This window comes from Eschscholzia californica, unplaced genomic scaffold (genome assembly GCF_041429995.1).
Source record: "Eschscholzia californica isolate CP2 unplaced genomic scaffold, dmEscCali1.0.p SCAF_3, whole genome shotgun sequence".
In the NCBI taxonomy this organism is placed as follows: Eukaryota; Viridiplantae; Streptophyta; class Magnoliopsida; order Ranunculales; family Papaveraceae; genus Eschscholzia; species Eschscholzia californica.
In genome coordinates this window covers 11,771,327-11,783,459 of record NW_028238420.1, presented here as the reverse complement: position 1 = coordinate 11,783,459, position 12,133 = coordinate 11,771,327, and the positions used below count along the sequence as shown (strand labels likewise).

General features: G+C 35.1%; 2 protein-coding genes across 2 annotated transcripts; one reads left to right on the top strand and one right to left on the bottom strand.

Annotated features, from left to right (window-relative positions):
- The first annotated feature begins 2,091 nt into the window (after positions 1-2,091).
- On the top strand, positions 2,092-2,802 carry LOC147548431 (uncharacterized). Its single transcript, XM_086668044.1, has one exon. The coding sequence runs from the start codon at positions 2,092-2,094 to the stop codon at positions 2,800-2,802; it is 711 nt and encodes a 236-aa protein (XP_086524170.1).
- Positions 2,803-8,485: 5,683 nt separating this feature from the next.
- On the bottom strand, positions 8,486-10,134 carry LOC147548430 (putative GEM-like protein 8). The gene is made up of 3 exons (XM_086672402.1): positions 9,670-10,134; positions 9,241-9,515; positions 8,486-8,906 (listed from the first exon to the last, which is right to left on the bottom strand). Exons 1-3 carry the CDS (start codon positions 9,737-9,739, stop codon positions 8,715-8,717), a joined length of 537 nt encoding a protein of 178 aa, XP_086528528.1. The 5' UTR covers positions 9,740-10,134; the 3' UTR covers positions 8,486-8,714.
- Between the last annotated feature and the right edge of the window lie 1,999 nt (positions 10,135-12,133).

Here is a 12,133-nt window from a genome sequence, read left to right as displayed (position 1 = left end):
ATGTCTATTTACAAAAGAAAACGGAACTAATCTTGGTCCCGAGAAACCTTCTTGATCCAGTGGAGATTGGATGGGAGGTGTTATTGTTATTGGCACCTCCCGAATTAGTTCATTACAAATTGTCTTCCTTTTGCTTCCTTTGTTTTCCCTTTAATTCAGCATAGTCCTTGGGAGTGTCATTAGGAATTTTGTCGAGAACCCCCTTTATCATATAAATAATTTAATAGAAGTCAGAAAGAACTACAATTTTTCTTGCAATAACCTTGTGAAAGTATCACCATTAAAACTTTCAAGATGTGTATAGTCTTGATTCATAACACGTAGAGATTGAGTCAATGTTGTTGATGCTTCCATTACAAACTAAGTGAGAAATTACTGCCTAAATATTGTTTGAAAATAGTTGGAACTAATAGTTGAAATGGAAAGACAGAGAATGAGATTGTTGTAAACGAAACTCCAAAGCTCGATAATATCGATTCTTTTAGACAGTAATTTGTAAACATGGGCAATATTCATGCAAGGCCCATTCGCCAATTTTCATGAACAAAGCCCATTAGTATGTCCCATACAATAAGACCATGTATACACTTGTTGGGCTCATAAAACTCATTCATATATTGAATCTATGGACACTAACTATGTGTTGACAACAAGACCCATCTATAAGCATGAGGTGTATAGACTAATGAGGTGTGTTGTCTTGTCTTGTGTCTTGACACTTAATGGTCTAGTTGTTTGACACATAAGGAACACTTGTCTTGTGTCTTGACACCTAATGGTCTTGTGGTTTGACACATAAGGGACACTTGTCTTGTTTCATGACACCTAATGACACCTAATGGACTTGTTGCTTGACACATAAGGGGACACATGACACCCATGTAGTAACTTGTACAAACTCTATGATGGATTAGAGACTTGTATAAATAGAGATGGAGAATAAGATGGAGAGTTATGCTCTTGTTCATTAATTCAAGCTAGTGTCTCCATCACAAGTGCTTGAAGAATAGAAGAGAAAAGAGTATACAAGTTCATCTTCTAGTAAGTAAAGAATTAAGGAGTTAAGCTTATTCAAGAAAGGAGCTTATATTGGTTCTAGTAAGAAGTTATTTCTAATCTCTACAATGGAGAAAGGTATGTAATTATTTCATGTTAATAATTACCTAATGTTCATATTTTCATATTGATTTTGTGACAAACATGAGTCCTTAGATTCTTGTGTGTTCATGAGAATTTTTTGAATTGCTAACTTGTCTCATGAACACTACTAAAGAATGTATAACATGTGGTATCAGAGCTATGGGTGTGGACTTCATGTTTGTTCAAAATCGTTTTGGCAAATTATCGAGTTTTAATCTATGTTTTGTTGCCAAATTGGAAATATGGAGAATGAAACTACATGATTGATTTTTGAAACTTAAAATCCTTCGTATTAAAGAACTCATTTAGTTCCATAAAAGCTTCTTTTGTGTTGGTTCAAAGTTAGTACAAACCTCAAATAAATTTGGTTTTGATGTAAGAGAACCTTTCTTTATGTGTTTTTATCGCCTTACGAATTTTCGATAAAAACTACCTAAAGGTTAATTTTAGAACTTCTAAGAAGACAATATTAAAGTTCATTATGTTGGCTAATTGAAGTTTTGTTATAATCAAATAATGAAGTGTATGTAAGTTGTCTTTTATCTAAGTTTTAAATGAAAGTTTGACATAAGAGAAATTTTTTAACCATGATATGTTTAATTAGTGAAAATGGTTGCCAAAGTGACTTTTGAACTAATAATACATATTTAAGAAGGTTAATTAGTTAACGTTCAAACTTATGTCGAGTAATTTGCATTAAACTACTTCGATAACGTGTAATTGTTCCAAAGACGACTTATAAGTTGATTGAGTATTATTGTTAATGATTTGTACCATCTAATCAACTTGGTTCTATTGCCCAAAGGTGATGAACCCTTTTGTGGTTAGACGATACACTAATGGACTTATTTATGTATGGTATTTAAATGATGAACGGTATGGTACATATCTTAATTTAGACCCAAAGGATAAGTTTTGATATAGTTAAGTTGCTTATAGTATATTGTCTAAATGTTTGCGGTATCTGCGCCGATATCCCTACATTCGCAAGCTGCGTCTGTTCCCTTGCTTACTGGCTCAAATTTTTCAGAATGGAGCGAACATGTCAAGTTCACTTTAGGTGTTCTTGATATGGATCGAGCCCTTATGTCTGATAGACCTGCTACACTAAATGTATCAAGTAGCACTGATGAGAAAAATTTGTTTGACGCTTGGGAAAAATCGAACAGACTAAGCATGATGTTTATGCGAATGACTATTGCAAGCAATATAAAGTCATCCCTTACTCAAACTGATAATGCTAAAAACTTCATTAATGCAGTTGAGGAGAGATTTCGTGCAGCCGATAAGTCTCTAGCTGGCACGCTAATGGCTCAACTCACTACCATAAAGTATGACGGTATCAGAGGTATGCAAGAGCACTTAATTGAAATGACTAACATTGCAGCGAGACTTAAGGTACTTGGTATGAATGTAGAGGAACCTTTTCTTGTTCGTTTTATTATGAATTCCTTGCCTCCTCAGTATGGACCATTCCAAATGAATTATAATTCACTGAAAGAACAATGGAATGTGAATGAACTATCTAGTATGTTAGTTCAAGAGGAGACAAGGTTAAGACAGCAAGAAAATTTCTGTGCTAATCTTGTTACTCAAGAAGTGAAAAGAAAGAATTGGAAGCCAGCGAAAGGTAAGAAAGTTGTCGCACCAAAGAACCATTAACCTGCTTCCGCTCCCCAGGTTCATATTTAGAAGGAATTCAGATGCCATTTTTGTAGAAAGATTGGACACTTTCAGGCAGATTGTCCAAAGCGTAAGGCTTGGTTCGAAAAGAAAGGTGAGCAGTTAGCTCTTGTATGTTTCGAATCAAATCTTGTTGAAATTCCTTCTAACACTTGGTGGCTAGACACGGGCGCTAATGCTCATGTTTCTAAAACGATGCAAGGCTTTGTTTCAAGTCGAAACCCAAGTCAGACTGAACCATTTATTTTTATGGCAAACCAGATTTCCTCTGAAGTTTTATCTGTTGGAACCTATCGTTTAAAACTTGATACTGGTTGGTTTTTGGATTTGTATAATACCCTTTTTGTTCCAACCGTATCTCGTAATCTAGTTTTTATGTTTCAACTAGATCTTTTGGGTGATAACTGTCTTTAGAAAATCAACGTTTTGACTTGTATAAAAATAAATGTGTTATAGGTTCTGGCGTTTTATATGATAAACTTTACAAAATCAGTCTTGATAATCAGTTTGCTGAATCTATTTTAAGCCTGCATCCTAATGTAAGTTTTGGAATTGAGCATAAAATAAATGAGAACTCTAGCAACTTGTGGCATAAAAGATTGGGGCATGTCCCCAAAGAAAGAATGATGAGATTAGTGAAGGATGGGATTTTGACAAACCTAGACTTCACCGATTTCGGGATGTGTGTCGATTGTATAAAAGGGAAGACAACAACACACACCAAGAAAGGAGCCACAAGGAGCAGAGAACTTCTTGAGATCATCCATACTGATATTTGTGGACCTCTCTCCATCGCATGTATTGGTGGAGAGAAATATTTCATTTATTGATGATTTTTCACGTTATGGGTATATCTATTTGTTACATGATAAATCTCAGGCAATAAATGTTGTTGAGATTTTTATCACTGAGGTTGAAAGAAAATTAGATAAAAAGGTGAAAATCATCAGATCAGACAGAAGTGGTGAATATTATGGAAGGTATGACGAATCGGGACAACATCCTGGTCCGTTTGCTAAACTCCTAGAAAAACTTGGCATTTGTGCACAGTATATAATGCCAGGAACGCCTCAGCAGAACAATGTTGCTGAAAGGCGTAATAGAACTCTAATGGATATGGTTAGGAGCATGATGAGCAACTCTAATTTACCCATTATGTTATGGGGTGAAACTCTTAAAACTGTTGCATATGTCTTAAACAGTTCCTAGTAAGTCAGTTCCTAAAACTCCTTTTGAGTTATGGACTGGTAGGAAACCCAGTTTAAGGCACTTTCGTGTTTGGGGTTGCGCAGCAGAAGCTAGAATCTATAACCCTCAAGAAAAGAAATTAGACTCAAGAACTATCAGTGGATTCTTTACTGGATACCCTGATAAATCCAAAGGGTATAGATTTTAGGGTTATTTCCCAAATGGCCCCCAACTTTGTGACCAGCTTCCTGCCTGGCCCCTTATGTTAGCAATAATTCCCGTATGACCCCCTTTTTCCGTTATCTTTAACTTTCCGTTAGTCTCTCTCCTCCATCTCATTTTCTCTCTGTGCCACATCATTTCAACACGCCACATCATCGTCTTCACCGGCAATGTCGCCGGCCGGCCAAATTTCCGGCCGACGACCTTCAAAACTTTTTTTTTTCTCTCTCTAAAAATTTTTTTTTCATTCCTCTCTCTCTAGAACTGTTCTAGAGAGAGAGAAAGATTCATCACGAACAGACCTGTTCGTGATGAACAGACAGACCTCTTTTCGGGATGACCTCTGTTCTGTTCATCACGAACAAAGGTCTGTTCGTGATGAACAGTACACGAATATACCAGATCTGTTCGGGTTCTGTTCATCACGAACAGATCTTTCTCTCTCTCTCTGTAGATCTATTCAAGAGAGAGAGAGAGGAATGAAAAAAAAAAATTTTAAAAATTTTTTAGAGAGAGAAAAAAAAAGTTTCAAGGTCGCCGGCCAGAAATTTGGTCGGCCGGCGACCTTGCCGGTGAAGACGATGATGTGGCGTGTTGAAATGATGTGGCAGAGAGAGAAAATAGATGGAGGAGAGAGACTAACGTAAAGTTAAAAATAACGGAAAAAGGGGGTCATACGGGAATTATTGCTAAAGTAGGGGGTCAGGCAGGAAGCTGGTCACAAAATTGGGGGCCATTTGGGAAATAACCCTAGATTTTATTGTCCTAACTATACCACTAGAATTGTTGAAACTGGCAATGCAAGATTCCTTGAGAATCATGAGAATAGTGGGAGTATTGAACCACGAAATGTGGTTATTAAAGAAGTAAGGGTAACTGTTCCCATACCCTTACTTATTGAAATATTGTTCTTCCTCATGAAAACTATCCAACTGTTGATAGTGAACAACAATTGATGGACCCACAATCTCATGATCCAGTAGAGTTACGCAGATCTCAGAGAATAAGGAAGTCTGCAATCTCTTCTGATTATTTAGTATATCTTCAGGAATCCGAATATGATATTGGGACAAGTAAGGAAGATCCAGTTTCATTTTCACAAGCAGCAAATAGCAGTAATTCTTCTAAATGGATTGATGCAATGAATGAAGAGTTGAAATCTATGAAACAGAACAAAGTCTAGGATCTGGTTCAATTGCCTGAAGGGTGTAACAAAATCGGGTGTAAATGGGTCTTCAAGACCAAACTCGACTCTAAAGGCAAAGTTGAACGATATAAAGCCAGACTTGTTGCAAAAGGTTTCACTCAGAAAGAAGGCATTGATTATCATGATACATTTTCGCCTGTATCAAAAAAAGACTCATTTAGAATTATTGTGGCTTTAGTGGCTCATTATGATCTAGAGCTTCACCAAATGGATGTGAAAACAACTTTTCTAAATGGGAGTTTAGAGGAAGAGGTCTACATGGAACAACCAGAAGGTTACTCAGAAATAAGTATGGAACATATGGTGTGTAAATTGAATAAGTCAATATATGGACTTAAGCAAGCCTCCAGACAATGGTTCCTTAAGTTTAATGATACCATTGTGACCTTCGGATTTAAAGAAAACATTGTTGAAATGTATATATCAGAAGGTCAGTGGGATTAAGTTCATATTTTTGATCTTATATATGGATGACATACTCCTAGCCACTAATGATCTTGGTCTATTGTATGAAACCAAGAAATTTCTCTCTAAGAACTTTGAAATGAAAGATATGAATGAGGCAAAATTTGTGATCGGGATCGAAATTTTTCGAGATCGAAAACAAGGTTTACTTGGTTTCTCTCAGAAGAGCTATATCGAAAAAGTTTTAGAGAGATTTGGCATGAAGGATTGTGCACCGATTGATACACCAATACAGAAAGGAGATAAGTTAAGTCTCATGCAATGTCCTAAGAATGACTTTGAAATAAAAGGAATGGAAAGTATTCCTTATGCTTCTGCAGTAGGAAGTCTTATGTATGCGCAAGTTTGTACTCGCCCAAACATTAGCTTCGCAGTAGGAATGCTTGGTCGTTACCAAAGTAACCTAGGGATGACTCACTGGAAAGCAGCAACACAAGGTGATGCGGTACTTACAAGGAACGAAAGACTATAAGCTTACTTTCAGAAGAAAAGATAATCTAGAAGTAATAGGTTACTCAGACTCCGACTTTGCTGGATGTACTGATAGTAGAAAATCCCCTTCTGGATGTGTTCCTATTAGCTGGAGGAACGATATCATGGAGAAGCATTAAGCAAAGTATTTATTCATCTTGCACAATGGAGGCTGAGTTTGTGGCATGTTATGAAGCCACAATTCATGCTTTATGGCTGCGGAATTTTATCTCAGGACTTGGACTTGTCGACTCTATTGCCAAGCCGCTAAGAATTTTATCTCAGTATTCGAACTCACGAGGAAGCAAACACCTTGAGCTCAAATATCTTATTGTAAAAGAGGAGTTCGGAAACATACAGTAATTGTAGAACATATTAGTACCATGTGTATGGTAGCTGATCCACTAACTAAGGGTTTGGTATCTAAGACCTTTAAGGAACATGTTGCAACGATGGGTCTTAGTAATCCTTGTATGTAGTGGATTGATATGTATGTAAGTTTCTACAATTACTAATTGAGATCTCACGAATGTTATGTTTCCAAATTCTTGTTTACTCATATGTGCATGACCGAAATGAGTGAAAGTGACAAGAATAGTCTTGATTAGACAGGAGTCTTCATCAGACACAACTGAATTGAAACAAAACCACTTATATACTTGATTTTGTATCTAATCTCCAATGAATGGTAATGTCAGGAAGTTGCTAATGTCGTGGTACATGGAAGGAAATGTGTCGCTTTAAGACATGTAACCGCTATGACTCAAATTAGTAGCCTACCTGTTAATGAGGTTGTGTTCACTAGATATGAATGGAGTTATTTATTTTAAAAATGCGCGCGTGTATGTTTTGAGCCTAATCCTTAACCAACTCATTTACTAAAAGTTTTAAATGATCTTTGAAAACCTAAAATTTTGTTTTCAATTGTATGGTCCAAGTGGGAGAATGTAAACATGGGCTATGTTCATGCAAGGCCCATTCGCCAATTTTCATGAACAAAGCCCATTAGTATGTTCCATACAATAAGACCATGTATACACTTGTTGGGTTAAAGGTTTGTTGGGCTCATAAAACTCATTCATATATTGAATCTATGGACACTAGCTATGTGTTGACAACAAGGCCCATCTATAAGCATGAGGTGTATAGACTAATGAGGTGTGTTGTCTTGTCTTGTGTCTTGACACTTAATGGTCTAGTTGTTTGACACATAAGGGGCACTTGTCTTGTGTCTTGACACCTAATGGTCTGGTGGTTTGACACATAAGGGACACTTGTCTTGTTTTATGACACCTAATGGACTTGTTGCTTGACACATAAGGGGACACATGACACCCATGTAGTAACTTGTACAAACTCAATGATGGATTAGAGTCTTGTATATATAGAGATGGAGAATAAGATGGAAAGCTATGCTCTTGCTCATTAATTCAAGCTAGTATCTCCATCACTAGTGCTTGAAGAATAGAAGATAAAAGAGTATACAAGTTCATCTTCTAGTAAGTAAAGAATTAAGGAGTTAAGCTTATTAGGAGCTTCTATTGGTTCTAGTAAGAAGTTATTTCTAATCTCTACAATGGAGAAAGGTATGTAATTATTTCATGTTAATAATTACCTAATGCTCATATTTCCATATTGATTTTGTGACAAACATGAGTCCCTAGATTCTTGTGTGTTCATGAGAATTTTTTGAATTGCTAACTTGTCTCATGAACACTACTAAAGAATGTATAACATAATTCGCCCTCTGCAAGTATAAATTACAAGGAACAACCGGTATGAAATTATGGCTTCAAGATAATATGAAGTTTTTACAACTATCTTGGTGCAAAGTAGGCATGTTTTACCAACATGAAGGACACTCCAAAATTAACTAATAATGCCAATGAAAATCGGACTCTAAGTTGACCAATTAATTTGGAAACAAAATACCCAAGACAAACCTTCACACTTGACTAGAAAATCCAAGAGAAAGAAGGGGAGAATTAGTTGGATTTTGTAGTATCATTGTCAAGTGGGTTACTGGGTATAGTTATATCAATTGAAGAGGTCTTGCATCCCATGTGATAAGATTCAAATGGCTGCCAAATAATTTGAAAATCTATAACATAATTAAGAACTCCTTTTCATTTAAAAGGGGTTGGTACATATATAGGAAACAAAATTTATAAAGATTCATTGTACATGGGTGACTCTAATTTATACAAAATATGTGTAAGTAATCCTAATGGGATAAGGTAGTGGAAATCACATGATTAGGAATAAGAAATGAAAACCAAGAAAATAAGAAGGGCATTTCATTTGAGAACAGATTTGAGTAAGAATCATCAATCAAGAACTAGGCAGCCATTGATGTGCCTTGCTGAGAGATAGCTTGGTGAAGATACTTCACAGCTTTCTCATAATTTACAAATCCCATGAACCAGAAATCATACTGATCAACTGTTACTATTTCTACGTACTTTTGCTTCGGTTTTTCCATATTCTCGCTTTTGCATACTCTTTTTATCTTCTCCATTGGTATCACTACCTGCAAAATTAATATAAAACCATAAAAAAAACATAGAAAATTGTAGTAATGATTTAAATATCTAATATTCTTGAGTCTCATTAAAAGAAACTCGCCGTATTGTTCATAAAAACCATTTGAAGATTTAGCAACAGTATTGTTACAACTGTTGCTAAAGAGTTAAACTTCTTTCAACAATAATTTGAAGTTTTACTATCTTTTTTCATCATCATCAATATGTTTCTTCTGCAAACACACCATAGGAAGATTCGATCTATACATTTTGGCGAAGGAAGAAATGAAAACATGAACTAAATATTTTATCAAGTAAAGATGAAGGTGAATTGATATGTACCTTATAAGGTGCTCTAACAAATCCTCCATTTGATGAAGAGAAAGTAAGAGATCTTTCACTGCAAAATGCAACCTTCTCGGTCGAAATAAAGAGTAAACCCGCAATTGGACCAGCAGTGGTTGATAAATAACATTGTGAAGCCTTTAAGAGCTTCTCTTCTTCGCCAACGTTAAATATTTGTCTAAATATTTTATGAACACCACCTTGTTGAACAATTCTAGCTCCTAAACTCAACTTTCCTTTCACTGTCTCAGAGATTTTCGTCCCCATTTTCACTGTCATAATTTAGAAAAAAAAAAAAGAAAGAATTAGAAAATGAAAATAAGGATAATTAAGTAAGAAATATAACGAAAAATATAAGATAAATTTAAAAAAAAAAAGAGAAAGAGAAAAATGATTATCCAGCTAATTGTAGATTATTATACGTACCATGCTCGCGAAAGCCATTGGCAAAGGTAACTGGAATTCCGATAACACAATCTGGAAGTCTGTTCTTCATATTTTGGTTAAATAAAAATCGAATTGATTGTTTGCTAAATCGATATCCAATCAATTCTTATTGATATTAATATAAATAATGGAGAAATCAAGATATTGAATAGAAGGGCAATGACTAATTGAAATGGTGAATACAAGAGAAATTCTAATATTTATATATATGATCAAAATCAAAGAAAGGGAAATTAAAAGGAATCCAAAGTTGTTTGAAGAATCGGATCAAATTTTTTTTTTTTTTAGAGAAATATATGTAATATCAAGATGATGGAATAAAGGTTAAAGGGGTGATTCTCGAAAGGAAAAGGGAAATTGATTCTAAAATTTGGTGAGTTCAACTTTTAGTTATGTATTTTATTTTGAGGAGAAAGCTTGGAGATAATAAGGCCAAGCAATCTTAGGTCGATTTGATTCTTAATAAATACTTTAATGAACTGGATTAATTAAAACAAGGAATCGTGAATTTCGGTTGTTAACTAATCATATGCTAATAATATATAAATTGGTCCGACAAAAAAGATTATAGTTATATTTAATCTCTGGAGAAGTGTTAAACGGCTCGAAATTTGGTGCCGACTATAGGGTGAAACATGACGTGACCGGCCTCTATTGATCATGTCGTTTTGTCTCTCCTCATGGCCTGATCAATTGGGGTCGGCCAGGTCACCTTTTGGGTCGTGGTCGGCCCCAAATTTCGGGCCGTTAAGCATTTACAAATCTCTGATTAAGTCGCTTTACTCTTTAGGGGCACAACATGACATATCTCGATAACACAAGTACATCTTTAAGGAAAAATTTATGGGTAGTTTATTTATTCTCTATATTGTGACTAATACACTTCTTGCCCTCATATCTTGACAATAAAAGCAAATTTGGTGCCTAAATTACTTCAATATTATTTGTGAAAAAATTTCCTCAGTGATAGAGTGGATTTTCACTTGGGAACAAAACTCACAACGAAGTATCACAACTAATAATATTCATTATGCGACGATATTGTGGAACATATGGAAAGCACGTTGTGACCACTGCTTTTAACATGAAATCAGTTCGATAGATCAAATAAAATCTATGATATTAAACTTCCCCCAATATAAGGAGAATACACCGATAAAAACCAAAACGATACAAGATAAATGGACCCCTCCAAATTTAGATTGGGTGAAAATAAATGTAGATGCGTCGTTCATCGACATCCAAAATATTGCAGGAACAAGCTTGATCATACACAACAATGAGTCAGAAATTCCTAGAAGCTCATGTGACAACAACCAGAAGCAGAAATGCAGAGGAATGCGAATCGATAGCTATCCTAAAGGGGATGGAATGGGCGGAATCCCATAACTACAGGAAAATAATTATAGAAAGTGATAATATCAACGTGATACAATACTTACAGAACCATAGAAATGAAATACAGTGGCAATCCAAAATTCATATACAAAAAATACAGGAAATCAAGCAAAGGTTGGAAACAGTTAAATCCTGATATACGAACAGGAAATTCAATCAAGCGGCAGACAGACTGGCAAAATGGGTAAGGAAAAAGAATATGACGCAAACTTGGAAGAACATCCCTTACTTTATTTCTCCTATGTACTGTAATAAAACTCTTGTTATTTAGTTCAATATAATATCGTTTCAACAAAAAAAAAGGCTCTCATTCCCTATTATATTCAACTTTTAATTTTATCCCTCTAAGTGTTGGATTTATGTAGTACTATGAATTGTAAGTAATTTGTATTCTTGTATTAGTTGCATTTCGTAATTACTTATATAACTAAAAGAAGAGTCAGGCGCAATTATGTATGCGCAATTGTGTATGAAATGAACGATGGAGAATTCACGTGACTCTACTCGTGAGGCATGATCTTGAATTTACCAAGGATGAGAATGAACATTAGAGTATCTCCAATGCAACACTCAATCTTAGAAACTCCGAGTGCCACACATGCTTTTTAGAGTTTTTTCTTAAAAAATCTCTCCACTGCAAAACTCTATTTGGATCTCTAAGATGACGTGTCGAGGGTGGAATAGAGATATCTCAAGAGTATCTCCAAACCAAAGTAGTCTAAATTCACCACAAGGCAAGAAAGACCAGTCATTAAAAGATATTATGAATCATGTGATATGATTTAGCTTTCTTATCTTGACAGACATAAAGTTTTCAAGAAGCACACAATGAGAAAGCAGTTGCGAAGTCAGAATTTTTCTTCTCTAGGGGCACTTTTAAAAGGACAAATCCACATAAATTAATAAATCAAACAATATATATTAACACATTATGTTTTAATTTACTGTATTAAATACCTTCTAGACCGACTCAATAAAAAACCGGTTCGTCTTATACTATAGTTTATCATATTTCAAAAACGACAATTTTGGACGAAATTTTCTT

Bases quoted from the DNA above. Each gene is read 5' to 3' on its own strand.
- LOC147548431 (XM_086668044.1), top strand. From the start codon at position 2,092: ATGTTTGCGGTATCTGCGCCGATATCCCTACATTCGCAAGCTGCGTCT.
- LOC147548430 (XM_086672402.1), bottom strand. From the start codon at position 9,739: ATGAAGAACAGACTTCCAGATTGTGTTATCGGAATTCCAGTTACCTTT. The intron at 9,516-9,669 runs GTACGTATAATA...AAATTATGACAG, and splicing joins CAATGGCTTTCGCGAGCATG to TGAAAATGGGGACGAAAATC. The intron at 8,907-9,240 runs GTACATATCAAT...TTAATTTTGCAG, and splicing joins TTGTTAGAGCACCTTATAAG to GTAGTGATACCAATGGAGAA.